Here is a 19,673-nt window from a genome sequence, read left to right on the forward strand (position 1 = left end):
ACTTGCATTCTTCTTAAAGCACAAGGATTTGAGACAAACGCTCATCGTCAAAGCACCCGATGATATAAAGCCGGAAGAAAGTCGAGTGGAGACTCAAGTTGTCTCGGTAGATGATGATATACCCAAACCAGTGAATGAAAGACTTTTGGAGGAAGGTGCTGCTTATTGACGATACATTAGCAGGACGATTATGGGACGATTTGATTTGCTTTAAAGTATTTTGAAAAACATAGGAATGGTTTGTGTCATACTTGTCGAGCAGAGGAGAGTTTTGGATCAAGTCTAAGGGTGATTGAAGAATGGGGTTTGAATGGTTTTGTTCACCGAAGTGGTGTGGAACTAAAAGGAACTATCGTGCAACTACATTGCCAAAAGTGGAAAGTTTATGTATTTCAGACTAGAAATATTTGGTCAACAAAAGCTGGTATCTATTGGACGAATATAAGCAGTCTCGGCTCAAATCAGCCTGCCATTGTCTCATTAAGAATCATCTAGTAAACCGTCATCTTCTCTACCGCCGCAACTTGCATTTTCGTGAGCACTCCAGTTTCGAAAGACGTCCCACAACGCACGAACAACCAAAGGAACTACATTACCTCTGATTGCACCGTCGAGAACAGATATTCCACCTCCTTATCTCCCAAAATTACTACCACCAGCCTATATTTGTAGCGGGGTGTTTTTGATTTGGCTAAGCCACAGATCTATATCTCTTGTTAATAGACGATTCATGGATAGCCACGACGACAAGCTTATTGAGATGGTGCAGACACCTCTCCATGTCGTTTCTGAGGAGAAGGCTACTCCCAATGTGTTGCTGATTGTGATTACGATGGCATTTATTGTGTTTTTGGGAGGATTTGATGGGGTGAGTTTGTCAGGCTGGTGGTTTGGATGGGAGCTAAGGAGGATGTGATCTGCTCGTTGGATGTGATGTGATTGACGTTGGACGTCTCAACTGAACCGTTTTACTTTTGCATTATTCGAAAAATGCCAAGTTGTTGGATCTGCTTGTTTGGGAATTTTGTCTAGTATATCAAAGCTGTCTACTTCTCATTCAATCAAAATTTCGTCTCGCATCTATTGAATTCGTTTCTAATAGTCCATGATCATCACTGCATCGCCAAAGCTCGTCACGTCGCTTGGTGATGCTTCAAAACTAGGCTGGGTAACCGAAATAATATTGGCACACCGTTCACAATTGTGACTCTAATCATCGGCATTGTTGGCGTGTGATAGGTTGGATCAGCATATATCCTGACGCAATGTGCATTCTTGCCAATTTGGTCTAGACTTTCAGATGTTTTTGGACGTAAAAATGTTCTTTATTGTGGATGTAAGTTCATCTAGTTGAATTGGATGTAAAACGATCCTAAGTCTTTCGAGATATGACTTTTTTGATTTTTAGTGCTGGTGTATATGGTCGGAAGTACTTTATGTGGAGCAGCTGTGAATATGGATATGATGATTGCTTCGAGAGGTTTTATGGCGTGCTTGAAGTTGGATGTCCTCCTGTTTATTGACCGATATTGTGCATGTTTTGCTCTCCCATAGCATTACAAGGTGTTGGTGCTGCTTGTCTCGAGGTACGCCACAAAGAATCGCTCCTTGGCGAAACCTACTGAATGATTTAACTCGCTGATCATTTACGTAGGGAATGCCATTCGTGATATTGTCAGAAGTAACCACTCAACGAGAAAGAGGTAAAAACGAGCCATCTGGAAACTAAGAGTGATATCTTCAGGTTCAAACTTGACTCACTCATTGTGTTGCTAGGGAAATACACTGGCTCCGTTGCTGGCTCTCTAGGCGCTGGATTTGTGATTGGACCAGGTAAGAACACAAAGTTCCATATCATCTTGCGTGATTCACGACACTAAAAACAGTTTATTGTTCCAATCAACAGCCATAGGCGGAGTTATAACAGACTACGCATCATGGCGTGTCTGCTTCTTCATCAACATCCCAATCGTTATAGTCATCTGTGGTTTGATTTTCTTATACGTCAGACTACCTACACAAGAACGAACGATCCTTGAGAAACTAGCTATTATCGATTGGGGTGGTGCGTTTCTGCTTGTTGTTTCGTGTGTCTTAATATTGCTTGCTGTTACTTTGGGAGGGCACGATTTCGAATGGAACAGTGTGCCCATTATCGTCATGTTTGCTATCGGTGGTGTTGGTGTTGTAGGGTTTGTTATCTATGAGATGAAGGTGCCGAAATTGCCTATCATCCCGATATGTAAGTGTGATGGAGTTGTGGGGCTAGGTGTTGTGACGAATTCCAATGCTTTGGATTGAGGCTTTTTTGTCTATCAGACTCACTTACCCTCCTTTAATTGTACTCATTCATCAGATCTGTATCGGCACTCCAATTTTGCTATTTCCAGCATTTGTATTATGTTGACGGGGTATGTGTTTGTAGGCAGAAACAAGAGACGACGTCCTCTACTATGACAGTCCTTGACTCAACCTCCTTCTTTCTTTCTTGGCAAGCGCTTGTCTCTGGTCAGCTGGCTATGTGTAAGTCTTGAAATGTATTGAGCTGCTTGGTATTTGTACAATGCTGAAGCTCTGTTGTTTCTGATTTGTCTAGAATGAGCCAATACTTTCAATTCGGAAGACAGCTTGGAGCAGCTCAATCTGGACTCATCTTATTCGCATATGCCATACCCTTCGTAAGTTACATTAGTCTGAGAGTACAGTCTTTGACATCCCTTCCATATAAACTGAACTTTTTCCAAACCACCCTACACGTTTTTCTTATTATTCGTTATAGATCATAGTGCAAATACTAACCGGCACCTACATATCCAAAACGGGACGATACTTGCGATTGCTGACCTTTGGATACGTTTTGGGAGTAGCGGGGGCTTCTTGGCTGTCAACGTTTGGAAGTTCTACGTTGTGGGCTCAAGTCGTTGTTTGCTATGCGGTAAGGAGTGATTTGCATGATTGACCCCTTTCAATGCCTTTCGTTGGAAGGATTCGCCACCAGGTCCACTTTGTTTTTCTCCCCCCGCTCTCGCTCGCTCTCACACACAGACACATATTTTTTCGCACCTAATTTATCATTGCCCAAATTGCATCAAACAGGTCTTGGGAACAGGCGTAGCAATGATGGTGCCCCCACTAGCAGTAACCCAACAATGTGTCGCAACAACCTTCGAAGAATTGTCTGCATGTGCTTCCGCTACACCATTTTATCTGAGCTTGGGTGGTACACTAGGAATCAATGGTTTCACAACCGCCCTGAATGATTTATGGATTTCGTATCTGCCGACACCGTTGGCTCCACTATTTGATGATGGGAACTTTGATTTGAGTTCTTTGGGTGGTCTTAGTGAGAGTGATAAAGCCGGAGTATTGGGTGCTTTTTATTCAGCGTTTCGAGTTACTTCTTGTGAGTTTGGCATTCGTTGGTAAAACTTAGTGTTTCTTTCTGCTATTCATTCTGACTCGTTTCTGCTCTTCGTTGTAGATGGGTATATAGTGATATACGGCACGTTACTGATACTCACATTCTTCTTAAAGCACAAAGATTTGAGAGAAACGCTCATTGTCAGAGCACCCGATGATATAAAGCCGGAGGAAAGTGGAGCGGAGACTCAAGTTGTCTCGGTAGATGATGACATACCCAAACCAGTGAATGAAGGGCTTTTGGAGGAAGGTGTTGTTGTTTGATAATTCTGATACGGAAAGTTTGAAATTAGTCGTGTCTTTTGTTTGTCTGAATGTTGTTTCACATGAAATATAAGTATGGATTAATTGGCAGATATCAACGTGTGAAAGAAATTTAATTTTTGGATCAAGTGTCTGTGGTATTTGAAGAGTGGCTCTATGTGGAGCTTCTGTGGAAGAAACGGACTGTCGTGAACCTGGACCTGTGAAAGTTTTCGGCAGCATCCCCATACACACACCGAACTTTTCCAACAAAAGCTGACATGAATTGAAATTTATTCCAAGGATGTCTGTATCTCAGATGTGTTGTCTTTTGAATTGCATTGCGTTTCCATTTTGGTGTATGCATCTTTTGTGCCTCTTCCTCATTCTGTCGCACTCCTGTCTTAATAGTCAACGATCGTAACTACATTGCCAAAACACGTTACCTCGCTTGGTGAGTGCTTTGAAATTAGGCTGGGTAGATGTTGATGATATTGTGCACACTGGCAGCAATTCGGCCTGTCCGTGTGTTATTCTTTTTGCGTGTTTGAGGTTGAATCAGCATACACCCTGATACAACGTGCCTTCTTACCAATTTGGCTTAAACTTTCGGAATTTATTGACTGTGAGAATGGTCGATTTTGTTGATGTAAATTTGATGTTGTTGGATTGGATGCAAAAAAATCATTCGTAGTCTCATCGATGACATTTCTTTGATTTGGTGGTGCTGGTGTACATGGTTGAAAGCATTTTATGTGGAGCAGCTGTGAATATGGATATGATGATTGCGTCGACACGTATTGTGGTTTGTTTGAAGTTGGAAGTGCTTGAATTGGAATGACCCTTCGTGTTTTTGCGCTTTCATAGCATTATAAGAAGTTGGTGCTGCTTGTCTTGAGGTACGTCACAATGAAGTAAATTAATCGTTCCGTTGCGAAAACGTCAGGTTTATGTAGAGTCGCTTATGTAGGGATCGCCATTCGTCATACTGTCAGAAGTTACCACTCAACGAGGAAATGTAAAAAACCATTTTAAAATCGAGCATGATGTCTTCAGATTCAAACTTCATTCACTTGTTGGAAGAAACACTAGGAATCAAAACTTTCACACCCGCCCTGAACGATTCATGGATTTTGTATTTGCCGAACTCTTTGGCTCCACTGTCTGATGGGGCGACTTTGATTTGAGTTACTTTGGGTTGTCTAAGTGACAGTGATAAGGATGGAGTGTTGGATTTCTTTCATTCGGCACTTAGAGTCACCTCTTGTAAGTTTGGTATTCTCATTGGTAACTCTCACTTTTCTTTTTTGCTATGCATTTTGACTCCTTCTGGTCTTCTTTTTAGATCGGTATATAGTGATATACGGCACGTGTCTGATGCTCACGTCCTTATTAAAGCACAGGGATTTGAGAGAAACAGTCATGACCAAGGCACCCGATGATATCAAATCTGACAGACAGGTCCAACAGAGACGCAACTTGTCTCTGTAGATGATGATATGCTGAAACCAGTGAATGACATGCTTTTGGAGGAAGGTGCGGTTGCTTAATCATTCAGTACCAGAACGCTTGGAATTAGACAAATGTTTGATTTGCGGTAGTGTTGGTTCAGGATAAAATATAGTATGGTTTGATTGTCTGACAATGTGTCGAGTGGAAGAGCATTCTGAAACAAGTGTGTGGTATTTGAAGGGCCGTTTCGTGCCCAGGAGCTATGGTGGAAGAACCGAACTGTCGTGAGCGTGGACTTGAGCAGTTCCTGTTGGTTGCGTCCCAATGTACATATCGAACCTTGCGACAAAATTCCATGAGAATTCATCGTGGATGACGGTTATGTATTCCAAACTTTATAATTGTATCTGATTTTAGAACCTTTTTGGAGCAACGCTCAAAAACACCACTGCCGCAACTTGGTCAAACTCTTTGAAATTACCTTTATGGTGGACTAGGAACTCCCTCAACTGCACCCTACCATCCAACACAAGTCACATACGTCCTATAAACGTACTTTCCTACCGAATGTGGTGTCGCGAATGTTGAGGTGCGATGTGTTTTGTTTGGCAGGTGGAAGAATTACTTTGCCGGCCTGCACATGTCTGCAACCACACCCGCAAAACGAGCAAGAAAATGGAGACTCAAGATGAGAAGCCCGTTGAAGGGCCTGTGCATCTTATTAATGAAGAGAAGGCGACTCCAAATGTGCTGCTGATTGTCTTGACCATGGCCTTTATTGTGTTTCTAGGGGGATTTGATGGGGTGAGTTCTTTCAGGCAGGTGTTGTTTGATTTGGTGCATCAGGAACAAGAATGACGTGCATTCATGTCGAGTGTCGTGTGCTTGACATCTGATGCTACTGCTGCCCTTTTGTTTGGCATGAAAATTGTTGGATCTTGGATTTCTAATCTGGGCATTGTTGCCTATGTTTGCAGCTGTTCTGACGTCTGTCGATACGAAGGAGGCTTGAAACTGACTTGGATCTATGTCTTGCTTCATTCTAGTCTATGATTATCACTGCATCGCCAAAGCTTGTCACGTCGCTAGGGGATGCTTCCAAATTGGGCTGGGTAAGTGACTGACCTGTATTACTACAATTAATGCAGCCCTTAACACAGGTTTTTGGCATGTATTAGGTTGGATCAGCATATATCTTGACGCAGTGTGCCTTCCTACCGATATGGTCAAGACTCTCTGATGTGTTTGGACGTAAAAATGTGCTTTATTCTGGTCGTAAGTTGCAAGTGTTAAGACTGGAAAGATTGTTGGGACAAAAGCTGCGACTTTTTTGTTGTTTTGTAGTGTTGGTATACATGGTCGGAAGTACTCTATGTGGGGCTGCTGTAAATATGGACATGATGATTGCGTCCAGAGGTTTGTGCTGCGCTTGGATTGTAAGCTCCTTCCAGTCTTCTGGCTTACGTAAACTTTCTCTCTCTCTCTCGCAGCATTGCAAGGTGTTGGTGCTGCTTGTTTGGAGGTGAATTTCAATCAAGTAGTCTAGTTCAAGTCACTGTATCATTGTCTCATTGAACTTCTGTGTAGGGAATGCCATTCGTTATTCTATCAGAAGTTACGACTCAAAGAGAAAGAGGTAAAAGGAACATTGATCCGGGACCGTCATGTTTTCAACGTCGAACTCAACTCACGCCGCCACTGCTGACAGGACAGTACACTGGTTACATTTCTGGCGCTTTGGGTATCGGGTTTGTTATTGGGCCAGGTAAGAACTGCAGCCCTACTAAGGTTTGAGTCTCATGCCAATGCCGATGCTGACCTGTTTTCCGTCTCCCTGAATAGCTATCGGCGGCGTCATAACAGACTATGCATCGTGGCGCGTCTGCTTCTTCATCAACATCCCCATCGTCCTCATCGTCTGTGTCTTGATCTTCATATACGTCAGACTCCCTACCCAAGCCAGCACCATGACTGAAAAACTGGCTCTTATTGATTGGGGTGGTGCTTTCTTGCTCGTTTTAGCTTGTGTGCTTATACTGCTCGCTGTTACGTTGGGAGGACACGAGTTTGCATGGAATAGTGCACCCGTTCTTGCCATGTTTGTTATTGGTGGTGTGGGACTTGTCGCACTGGTGTTTTACGAAATGAGGGTGCCAAAGTTGCCGATTATTCCGATAAGTGAGTGGTGTGTTAAAGAATGGAATAACGGTGTTGCGTTCGTGTTTGTGAGATCTCAATTACTACTTCTTGAGCCCAAGTTTTTTCAATGATTAAGTTCACTCTCAACTCACCTTCGTCCGATTTTTTGCAGATTTGTATCAATATCCAAACTTTGCTCTTGCCAGTATTTGTATTATGTTGACTGGGTATGTGTTTGGAAAGCAAAAAAAGCATATTCTCATGTGACTGAATAGTCCTTGACTTTCTGTCTCTTTCTTCGTAGAGCTACTCTTTGGTCTTCTGGATATGTGTACGTTCTTTAGCGTTGACTGCAACACTACGCTAGCGGCGCATTCTGTCCCTCAAACTCATCTTTGGTATTGAACGATTTAGAATGAACCAATACTTCCAATTCGGAAGGGGACTTGGAGCATCTCAATCTGGAGCACTATTTTGCGCGTTTGCCATTCCTTTCGTATGTGTTGAAGAATATCTACTCGAATAGCTCATTATGATCACATCTCTTTGTGATTAGTTGATTATTCACACCGCACTTTATCCTTTCTAGATCATAGTCCAAATATTGGGTGGCGCCTACATATCGAAAACAGGACGCTACTTGCGTTTACTGACGGTCGGATACGTTCTCGCAATTATCGGAGAAGGTTGGATGACAACCTTTGATGGCGCGACATCGTATGCTCAAGTTGGGGTTTGTTATGCGGTAAGAATACATCAGTTGCCTATGTTCATTTGTACCTGATGCAGATCGTCCTGGATTTGTGGTTGCTTTTGGGTCCCGTCGCGATCCTGCAATCTTTTGTTTCTTACCTCTTGTATCAACAGTTTGTAGGCGTAGGAGTCGCACTAATGGTGCCTCCCTTGGCAATAACGCAACAAAGTGTTGCAACAACATACGAAGAACTCTCAACCTGTGCTTCTGCCACACCGTTCTACCTCAGTCTGGGTGGTGCGTTAGGCATAAATGGCTTCACGTCGATACTCAATAATCTATGGATTTCGTATCTACCGACCTCGTTGGCTCCATTATTTGCTGGTGGGAACTTTGATGATAATTCGTTGGGCACTTTGAGTGAGACCGATAGAGAGGGAGTGTTGGCTGCACTCTTCCATGCGTTTCATGTCACCATCTGTGAGTTTGACGTGATGCAGAATCTTCGACAGATTGTTTTTGGCCTTTGATTGAAGGATCGTACTCAAATCCAGTCACCCTTTATTTAGATGGATATATCGCCATATACGGCATCGCACTGATACTCGCACTCTTCTTGAGACACAAGGATTTAAGGGACACGCTTATCGTAAAGGCTCCTGCGGAGGAGTCTATAAGTCTTGACGAGAGCCCAGTGGAGACGCAAATGGTCTCTGTGAGCGATGAAATACCCAAGCCAGTAAATGAGAGGCTGATGGAGGAAGGCGCTGCTCATTGATGTTACGTTTAGAGTTTTGGAGTGGGAATGAATCTTTTTAATTTCAGGTTTGGCTTAATGTTGTTTATGTTGTTTTTACAATTGAAAATATAATTGTGGATTGAATATGTGATTATGTGTTGATGAGAGGAAGGGTTTGGATCAATGCTTCTTCATCAACATCCCCATCGTCCTTATCGTCTGTGTCTTGATCTTCATATACGTCAGACTCCCCACACAAAGCAGCACCATGCCTGAAAAACTGGCACTTATTGATTTGGGTGGTGCGTTTTCGCCTGTGTGTTTATGTTACTGTGGGAGGACACGTTTGATGTGTTCAAATAGGAGAAGAAGGAGCTCGTCCGGTACTATGATGGCATCTTCCTTGTATGGTACTTGAAATCCATCTTGATACTATTGATACAACAGATATTGTTAAGATCGATTAATAGCAAATAAACACGAAAATTAGCATGAAAACTAGCATTTAATGTACAAGAAGTAAAGCCATTTCTCGCTTACATGTCTACAAGTGTACACTGAGAGGAACAATGAGTACACGGCAATTTTCACCATATACACCGATTGTGCTTGATATTTTGTGCAAAGAGGCTAAATTTTATGCAATATGCAAACAAATCCTCGTATCCGCAACGACGAAATATAAACATCATGTTATAATAATCATTATCATATCCCTTTCTCCTTCTCTTTTCCGACTTCAATCAACACGTTGTCGTTTAGCAGGCACAACATACGCACCGTTCGGCTGTTGTTGCTGTGGACCAACATTCTCATTATTCCCATTCCCAACACCACCATTGCCATCTCCTACATTACCACGACTAGTAGTTCCGAATGCATACACACCATCAGCACCCGGTTTAGCACCAAAGTCAGTCGTGGGTTGTTGAGGACGTCTAGCATTGGGATGCAGGGCATGATTGTGATTTGTATTGTTGAAGGCTGCATAATTGGCAGCCGGCGGTTGGTTGTTTGTGTGTCGCCAGTTACTGCTGACTTGTCTAGTCATTGACTGTTGTTTTTTCATGGGCCCGTCGAATGGTTGGTTTGCTACTGGTTGCTGTTGTTGTGGAGCACCAAGAGCTGGGATGGGTAGCTGTCCATCTACTAGTTGCAATACGCGTGAGAAGAAACGTCAGCACCAGACCAAAAAAAGAAAGGTGCAAATTATTCATACCTGTTTTCGTCAATTCCGTTGGGGTAGCCCCAACAAGAACGACACCGCCTATATTACCAGCTGGTTCATTCTCTTTTTCAAGCACTGACCCGGCTCGAATCACATCATCATTACCATTGTTTGACCCAGCATGTCGTAGTTGCTCTTGATGACGATTCAAACCTTCATTCGATACACCGCGCTGTAACTGTTGCTGTTGCTGACGTTGTTGATTTGGTGGTAGAGTATGTGTGGAAGTTGCTCCGTTGATAGATGTTGTAGGTCGACCTTGTGGAAGAATAGGTTGCTGTTGTTGATTTTGCTGTGGTTGCGGTGGCTGTTGTTGAGGCTGGATCGGCATTGCAGGCCCGGCTTGCTGTTGTTGTTGCTGAGGCATTCCTTGCTTTTGCGGTTGTTGGTGCATCGCTTGCTGTTGCTGCTGATGATGGTTCATTCCTGAATGATTAACTGGTTGATTCATAACTTGCAGATTTGGCAAAGGTGGTGCTCGATTGACCGGCGGTTGGCCTGGTTGAGCTCCTTGTGGTGGATTCAGTCCATTATGATGTTGCTGTTGCTGTGGAGGGCCAGCAGCGCCTGGTGGTTGGTGTCTAGCAAAAAAAGCGTAAGTCAGGTCCTAGCATCCTGTTGAAAGCTCTAACAGTGGACTCTTACGACTTGGCGATAACAGCATCCAGTCCTTCTATATCCTCGAAACTGAGTTCGTCTAAATACAAAAGCCTTACGTTAGGATTCGTTCCAAGTACGTCAGACTCGACAGCAGAGTTTTGGATACCATTGAACTCTGGAATCTGCATCTCTGGCTTGATGTTGGTGTTGCTGGTGTTGTTGTTGATGATGTTATTGTTCGCGTTATTGTTGGCATTGTTATTTTTGTTAGCGACGTTCGTCTCTCCAGGTCCCTTCCTCGAGTTCACATTCCCGTAATGTCCAATTGGCTCCTTGTTCATTCTCAGTGGTGATGGACGTCCAAGATTGTTACTCTTGCTATTCTGTAACGCCATTTGCTGTTGGTGTTGTTGGCCAAGCGGCGTTGCGTACGGGGGAGGAGCCTGATTACTATTATTGCTGTTGCTGTTATTGCTGTCGTGTAGATGATTAAAATGCGGCAGTGATAATGGATTTATCATTTGCTTTGCCATATTTTGAGGTTGGTCGTGGTTCATTGCTGACGAGAACTGCATGTGCATGTTGTTGTTGTTTGGTTGAGGATGGGGACGTGGAATGTACGATGCTGGCTTCAAGTGGTCGGCACGGTATAGTTCTGATGGATCGATTCCTGGTGCCTGAAAGAGAGAGAGGGACAAAACGCAAGGCTGAGGATGACAATGGAACTAGTATTTTCAGCGTATTTTCTTACCGGAGGAGCTTTGAGCCTTGCTAGGGCTTTCGTAAACACCTTGTCATATAAGCAGTTTCCGAGACTGTTGCCAAAGCTCCTCAAGGCTCGCTTGATTGCATCTGTAACAGCTTCCTTCTTGGCCTTTTCAAATGCAGAAGCCTTGTCTCGTGCATTAATCATGCTGCCATATCCAACATCCTATGAAAAAGTCGAAGGGAGTCAACATGTTCTTCTGACGATCAACACTTGTACGAGTTTTTGTTCAACAGCAACACACAAACCTCATGATAGGCACCGTCTTTGAGTGTAACTCGTACTATGGCTGATAATCCCAAACTACTGCGGCCATTATCATCCACATCGACCTATTGCAAAATCAGAGAGCGTTAGGTTTCGCAAAATGGAAGATGCACCAACAATCAAACAAGGTGCTTCAACGTTTTTGCTTCAACGACGCTTACAAAGTCCACCGTGATATCCATAACAGTAGAGCTCCATCCATTGAATCCAAACATGTCATTTGCAATTTGTATCGCTTTGGGTGCTTCAATGTAGGCCACTTTACCTATAAACAATGACATGCAAGAGTCAATACACTGAATGAATGATTAATGCACTTGTAAAGCATAATGCAGCTCAGTAGTACACACCACCACCAGGAGCAGGTCTCTCCGACACGAATTCGGGACCAAGATTTCGACTCAGTTCTCGTCTCAGAAACACATGTTCAGCTGGATCGAATGTGGCATTTCCAAATGTAGACGTTGTGGATTCCATAAACTGGTCTCTTGACCGTTTCATCTTGTCGTTCTGGCCTCGATCTTTGTGGTTGAATGTTGATTCCTGAGGTTTGTTTTAACTGTGTTACATGTTAGTTAAATGAAGCGGTAGTTCTCGACCATATTCACCATGCAATATGTACCTTTTACTTGATGCTTCTCTCAAATATTCTTAACCATCAGTCTTCTGTGTCCTTAGTCGTTTACTTGTTTAAGTGACAGAGGCAAAACAGGAAATGTTGCAACGGCGGCCAATGTCGAACTGAACAGTAACGTATATTGAACGAGTGTAAACGATTACAGCTTACAATTTAAACTCTGAAGCTAATAGATCTTATATTTTGAGGTCGCGACAACGGATGATTCATACAAGCTTACATTCTAGCTACTCCTCTACACAGATCACCCAGGTAAATTCATTTAATTCATCCTGAATGCCTTAGCACTTTGCACGAAAATCTTTACAAAGTCACTTCTCTCAAAGACCATCCTGCAACAAGCTCACAACGAGTGAATGAAGCAAAAAGAGCCACTCAGTCCATACCTCATATTGTCGTCTCACAACAACACCCTTAACCAAACAAACATATAACACTTACACTTGAATGCTTTATATTTTGAGGTCGACCTATCTTTGTACAAATTTCCCTACTTCTCTAAAACCAGCAGGTAACTGCTCCACAGTCGCATACAATCATCGAAGTTCAGCTAGGTGCCGCCGAATCAATTCACACTTTTCAACAAGAATCTTGGCAGACTCTTGGAAAAGCTCACGTGGATGTAATACACCTGTAGATTCAATGCTGACTACAACAACCCAAAAAAGTGAATCAGAGATCACGTACACTCGTCACAATGAGTCAAACAATCACACGACTTACACAAGAAATGATCTCTAACCCTCGACAACCGAACCTTATCATCAAATTCCGGATGTCTTAAAACTTCACGCGACACGGTATCCTTTCTCGGATTCACGACTTTTGCTTCAACACTGCTTCCGTCTGCTGTAGGCACACATTCAATCACTCCAGGAGTGAAACATTGTCTGAATTTCTCGGCATCTGCTCCTTTGATGGCTTTGAGGATTTCGATTTTTGGGAGGAGGCGGTATGATGCCGTTGCTAGAGTAAGAATATGATATAAGCTCGCGTGGCAGAAAGGGCTGGAATATTTATGTCAAGCATACCAACAGGAGACCATTTAGCATGAACTTTGCCAGTACCCTTCTCACAATACATTGTAGCCTCGATTTCTTGACCAGGTCGTAACTTTGCAATCAATATGTCGTTGTGGACTGGCGATGCTGCGTCTGATGGGTCCCATGTTTCTTGGACTCCTTGTGCATCCCATGCTAGTTGTGATGAGTATACTAATAAAAAAGGAGCTCCAGTCAAACGAAGATACATGAACAATGGTGTTTGATCACATACCACTAGAATTGATATACTTGTCTTCAGGCAATGTAGCATTTGGTGGTGCCTTTGGGTTCTTTTCACACTTTACGTGTAGAGTGAATACCAATGCGTCTTCGTCTGATGGGTCAGCGTGAGCTATACGAAGTGAAACGAGTCAGTCGTTATGCGGCTACTTCGCCATCTTCCTTTTTGGCGGAAAAAAAAGAAACAGCTGTAACTCACGAGCCTTGTATTTGAACCTCCTCGGATCACACTTGATAGGTATGAGTCCAAGTCGATGAGCTAGCAATTCATCGTGTATAAGTGATGTGTTTTGGTTGATGTATACTGTTTCGATTGCCATCGTTGGGATCTAAGAAAGAAGTATGAATTGTGTCAATCGTAAGGCTGTTGATATCTCTTTTCTTGCTCGAGGAGTGTACCTCCGAGATCAGAATCCTTCGAAACGCGTTGACGAGAGAAGCGTCAATTCCAATAAGATCGAATTCAGCTTCTAGTTCTCCTTCTTCATGCTTTGTTGGCATTTTTGTTACTACGACATCGAATGTCTGAACAAAAAAAGCGATGTCAGTGACAGTATTATAGTGATCTTGGGGATCTCGCAGAACAAATACACATCGACGTACTTGTTTGAAAGTATCTATAGTCCAATCTGTTGAATTTGGCATATCTTCAGTGGGAATCTAATCATGTTTAATGTCAGTTCAGCAAAACATCAAAAACTTTGGCAGTAGCTTACATATTGGACACTGGTAGGCAGTATTCGTATATCCATCGTGTCTTAAAATCAACGATTCAACAACTCCCTTCTTCTACTAGTCTCTCCTATCTCGTCCAATTAGCTAGCTCCAAGTTTTTTTTTGTGTCGGAAGATCAAAAGGCAATGTTCAAGTTCCAGTTCGAGGTACTTTAAAAGGCACACGGTTGAATGATTTGTTGCACTCTTACACGTTCACATACATGATCTGACGCGTTTTTCATCGCCATATAGAACGAAGAAGACGACAGTCCGCAACACATCAACCAACCCCAAATCAAAACAACGACACATGATGCTGCACCATCTAAGCGCTTATCTCCGTTACCATCGCAAACGCCATACAAAGGATCGCTCCTCTCCATAACTCCCAAAACACAGCTATATCAACGTGACGTGGCAGACCTCCGTACGTCCATGCTACAGTCTTCTGCATCTTCCGATGAATCGTGGATCAAGGACACATTCAATGAAAGTGGCAGTGATGTTATACTTGGGAGATATGAAGGTAATGTGTATTGGGAGTTATGCAAACGCAAAGCTGTCCGTCGCTTGATACAAATACACGCAAACGCCAATGTTCTAGGTGGCTTCAAGACTTGGGAAAGCAGTCTAGATCTTGTGGGAGTGCTGGAGCGTATTGACGATGCGTGGTGGAGTGGGAAGAACGTATTAGAGGTACGTTGAAAGTCTGTGACTATTCATCGTCAATTTTGCACTGCCTAAAACGCAAAGTTCTTTCTACTAGTTGGGATGCGGGCAAGCTCTACCAGGAATGTACTGCCTCATTCACGGTGCTAAAGTTACGTTTCAAGACTATGTAAGCATGCATCTGCAGGAGACAGCATACATCTCCATTGCCTCTTCCTTGTTTTTGCGTCTTGACTCACAATTTCGCCATAGAATGAAGAAGTGCTTACACTTCTTACCCTTCCAAACACAATCCTAAACACCTCTTCCCCGTCCCAAAAACCAAAATCAATCACAGCACAATCTCAACCACCTCAGACCGCCTCATTCATATCAGGCGACTGGCTCACAACACCCACTCTCCTCTTACCCAACTCATTCGATGTGATACTCACCGCCGAAACGGTATACCATGCTGAATTCCACGCTCGTCTCTTCGAGCTAATCAAGTATGCACTAAAGCCTACTGGATCAGTGTACGTCTTGTCGACCCAAATTATAACAGCTTTTTTGGCTTGTACACTAAGATATTATGATCTCATATAATAGGTATCTCGCAGCAAAGACCAATTATTTCGGATGTACAGGTTCACTTCCTCAGTTCCGCGCTCTTGTTGCGCAAGATGGGAGTATGGAATGGACTACTGTGTTTGCTGTAACAGAGACGGTGCGACGGGAGGTTGTCAAGATGGTGTTTAAACAGTGAAGTAGCGCAGCGGTGTGTAGATAAGTGCCAATTGTATATAGAAAGATCAACATAAAGAACAAGTACCTCAAATCTTGTTGAATTTGTCTCTATAAGCAAACATTTGTTGTTATTCATTTTGTTTGTTTCATCTGAACAAAGGATCTAACAATTCGTATGTACACATTAGGATGAAGAAGACAATACTCCAACATCACATCAACCGAATTCCCAAGCGACACCAGAACTATTTCACACCGCCTGACTCCTTTCTCCGTCACAATCACAAACATTATCAAGTGCCGATACCTCCAAACCACAGCTGTACCAGCGCACGTGTCGCACGTTACGCAGCAGCCAACACTGCGCTCCAATGCGTCATATTGAATAATATCGATCTTGGAAACGTACGACAAATTTGACCTTGATCATTGACAGTTCATAATGTGCCTACACGGATCGAAAAAGCTGCCTTGGTGATCTTGAAAGCTTCCTCACGAGCAGTTCTTATACTTCAGTATGATGCTTGTTGAATGTCTCAGAGTCCTTTCAGATCGTAAAACTGGCATGCTGTTACCATTCCAGGAGTCGGAGGGATAGTTGGGCCTTCTTGGTTTTCGTCAAGATGCAGATTGGTGGTTGATGGCATAGCGAAGGTGGCCGACCATTGCGTAACATGAGATCTTTATGCGCAGATTTGCTTTTGTCTTAACTTGGAAGCCGGCAAATCCGTTATGGATGAAAGTATGTCTGATTCGACAGGACTTGTGATGTCTTTGGTAATGACCCTGACGTGTCTTGCTCCAAGAATCATTCAAGTTCACTAAATTGTGCAGAACACACAAACAAGCGAGCAAGTGGTAAGTATTTGTTTTGTCAGAGCATGACTTGGTTCCAAGTTGCGCCTACACCACTAGTTGCGCCTACACCACGTTTCCCGATCGTTGGCGAAGAATGAATTGAACGCGTATGCAAACAACATCGTTATGCTCTGTCATTTGGTGGTCCATCCGTGTTCTCTGAGCTTGTCACGTAGGTTGTACCGCGTTGGTCTTTTCTTATTTCTTTGAAAAGGCAGATCTTGAGTTTAGGATGGACTCAGTTCCGGACCACGATGGCTTATGAGCTGCTCATCTGTCCCTTGATCTCGCTCCGTCCTCCTGAAAGCTTGACTGGCTATCAGTCCAAGCGACGGAGATGTTTCAGATCGCCGTCATCTCACGTGTCGTTTCTCACTTTGGAGACTTGTAGTAATAAAGAAAATATAAAAATGAGTAAAAATCACTCAAAACACGTCCTTTTGCGTTCTTGTCTCGTTGTCTCCCCCGTATTTTCTGCTCAGCAATGTCGAAACACGCATCTTCAATTCGTAGCAACCGATCCAACAAGAGATTCATGCGGATTGGTAACGAGGGGGATATAGAAACAAGAGACAGGTATCCGGTGCACTGCAGGTATGTATATATAGCATGGATGGTGCTTTTACGTCGTTCTTTCTATCAGCATATGTCAGTTTTATCAACAAATGTCCCAACTCAAATCTTGTTTTTCTTCGATGTAGGCCACCGAACACCTCAAGGCGCTACTCCATGAGAGAGAACCGAACTACTCAGTGCCCATCCACACCTCTGCATGTCTCATCGTTCCCAGCAAGATGCTGACATCAAGTGTGGTTGCTCTTCAACCAAGTACATTTGCCTACGGAGTGTAAAAACTGAGTTAGAACTAGGACTATGACGCTCCCACCGTCAGCAGAGGGCAGCTGCAACTAGTGGCCATTAGCACGAGATGAGCTGCTCATCGTGCCCTAAACACTCTTCCGACTCGTGAGCCCGGCCATCGAATATGAGCCGGGTCCTGGCCACTCTCGGTTCTGCTGAGATCGACGGCCTTGTCAAGCGAGGTGGCGTAAGGCATAGAGTGGATCCACGTTTACGTGGTTGGGTCGTAGCACTGATGGTAGCTACACCATAAAACCCAAGTACCACAACTCAGGCAACTATATTTGAGCTCTTCCGTATCGCAACTGTCCGTTTTGAACATAGGCAATGCAGCCAATGCCGGTCCCAAGCCCGGAGAAATGCAGAGGGCCTATACTAACAAGGCTTGAACTATATAGTATGAATAAATATACTGACGCTTACGTTTGCCTACAACGCTGCATTTTACGTAAATTTACAATAAAGTATGCTATATAGACAATGCGCTACCAGCTAATCCTGCTTTTTTGTCTCCACCGCTATCTTCAATCAAACTAACCAAACACATCCAATAGCTATTGCTATACATATCCACCGCGCATCCTCTGCCATCAAACCTGAGGAAGAGCCCACAAACAAACTCACTCTCTGAAATCTGAAGTACTAACATGGATTTCAAGAATTTGGAAAAGCATGTCTACATCTCGTAGGCGTTTTTGGAGTGTTTCGATGATGTGACGGTGGCATGGGACCAATGTTTTTGGAAGATATGGCCAATTCAGAGACATTGCTTTGTGGCCAATTTTTTCTCATTGCTCTGAATGGTTGGTTATGATTGCGGGGACTAGGCCCTCCAGGACTGTACTGCTGACGGAATCGTGTTTGTATCGGTTGTTTATAGATTCGTGGCATGTCAATTGCCATAATACAACCAAGTACTTCAGAAATCACTGAATGCTGAACAGCCAATGGTTTTTTTGGGTTTGATACATATCGGTTGTTGTATTGTATATATTTACATAGCTGTTTCTTTGTGTTCTTTTACATTACACCAAATCTTCCCTCAACAAACCTTCACATCTCATCCTCATCACCCACAACAACACCAAACCCACATCCAACCGCAACCTTCCCACCATCTCCAACAAACGTAACACTACTCCCCCCATCCCAAAGCACAACCTTGCCATTCTGCAAAACAACCGCTACAGAATCTCCACATGCATCAAGCCCCACAATCCGACTCTCACACACCGTCTCTGCACCTGTTCCCAAATCAATCACTGTCTTATCACGTATCCCAAACCGTCCAGCCCCATTCACCACATGAACACCATCCCGTAGCTGAACAACGTTCCGTTCAGCATCAAACTGCCATACCCGCCCGGCCTCATCAACACAAAACGTATCAAACACCGTCACATAAACTCGCGGTTCAAGCACAACACGCAGTTTCGTGGTGCTAACAGACGATGACCGTGTGGTGCGCCGTGTAGCCGGTGTAGCGGTAATCAATGGCGAGGTATTAAAAGACGCAAGACACCACTCGTGTGAGGTGGTTGTCGTGTATGAGATTATTGGGTGGGTGGGGTGTAGTGTTATAGAGCTGATTTTGGGAGTGGAGAGGAGGAGTGGTTGCATGCGATCCTACAGAAAAAATTGTCAATACGTCCGAAAGAAGGACTTGGCTTTTGCTCTGAATTCTCAGAGACTTACCCGTCCAACCAACGCAATAAAACCTTCTCCATCATCCAGCACGACAATTGTAGCAATGCTGCTACACGATACGGACTTTATACGGTTTTTAGCAGTCGTGTCGAGTCCCTGCATTGGTTCGATGCTGTTGTAAGAGTCACAGGATCGGCCTAGTGGTGTGTCTTTGTGGGTTCCTGCGGTGGTTGCGATCTAGAAGATGTAAGAGTGTTAATGATAAAGCAAAAAAGGCACTGAGTATCCAAAGGAATTCTCACCAGACGATCCTTTGACACAAACACAACATGCTGCGGTCCAGCATACACATCCACTACATCCGCACCAGCTTTAGGAACCGGCACAAGTGCCACTCCTCGACTCTTTGCTTGGCTAATCCATTCCAGATTCCTAGATACCAAATACCCTTCAAATCTCCACGCAAAAAATAGATATGTATCTCACTAGCAATACTCACTCTCCAAAAGCATACACCGCACCACCCTCCCTCCTCTCTCGTGGTTCCGGTGACGATGAAACAGGCGGCGCCATCACCACATCCTTCTTCGCTCCCTTCTTCCTACCCGTCGTAACCTCCTCACGAGGCGGATCATTCTCACTCGCCTCAGCAGCAGACGCAGTCTTCATACTAACATCCGATCCCACCACATTCGTCGGCGTACTAACCCTCGCGAAATCACCCAGCA

At 43.8% G+C, this 19,673-nt stretch overlaps 3 protein-coding genes across 3 annotated transcripts; 1 reads left to right on the forward strand and 2 right to left on the reverse strand.

Annotated features, from left to right (window-relative positions):
• Positions 1-9,395: 9,395 nt before the first annotated feature.
• On the reverse strand, positions 9,396-12,049 carry SmJEL517_g05835 (uncharacterized protein; the record flags this gene model as incomplete). Its single annotated transcript, XM_031171761.1, has 8 exons — positions 9,396-9,403; positions 9,468-9,836; positions 9,907-10,496; positions 10,561-11,192; positions 11,267-11,446; positions 11,530-11,613; positions 11,710-11,813; positions 11,899-12,049. 8 exons carry the CDS (start codon positions 12,047-12,049, stop codon positions 9,396-9,398), a joined length of 2,118 nt encoding a protein of 705 aa, XP_031022266.1.
• Positions 12,050-12,721: 672 nt separating this feature from the next.
• Positions 12,722-14,220, reverse strand: SmJEL517_g05836 (DNA-directed RNA polymerase; the record flags this gene model as incomplete). Its single annotated transcript, XM_031171762.1, has 8 exons — positions 12,722-12,834; positions 12,909-13,151; positions 13,217-13,399; positions 13,461-13,580; positions 13,668-13,797; positions 13,868-13,993; positions 14,072-14,128; positions 14,185-14,220. 8 exons carry the CDS (start codon positions 14,218-14,220, stop codon positions 12,722-12,724), a joined length of 1,008 nt encoding a protein of 335 aa, XP_031022269.1.
• A 108-nt stretch (positions 14,221-14,328) lies between these two features.
• SmJEL517_g05837 (uncharacterized protein) lies at positions 14,329-15,598 on the forward strand (the record flags this gene model as incomplete). Its single annotated transcript, XM_031171763.1, has 6 exons — positions 14,329-14,349; positions 14,437-14,710; positions 14,789-14,880; positions 14,951-15,022; positions 15,106-15,368; positions 15,442-15,598. The coding sequence occupies 6 exons, from the start codon at positions 14,329-14,331 to the stop codon at positions 15,596-15,598; spliced, it is 879 nt and encodes a 292-aa protein (XP_031022268.1).
• Positions 15,599-19,673: the final 4,075 nt, after the last annotated feature.

The sequence above is a fragment of the Synchytrium microbalum genome, assembly GCF_006535985.1.
Source record: "Synchytrium microbalum strain JEL517 chromosome Unknown SmJEL517_scf0061, whole genome shotgun sequence".
Taxonomy (NCBI): Eukaryota; Fungi; Chytridiomycota; class Chytridiomycetes; order Synchytriales; family Synchytriaceae; genus Synchytrium; species Synchytrium microbalum.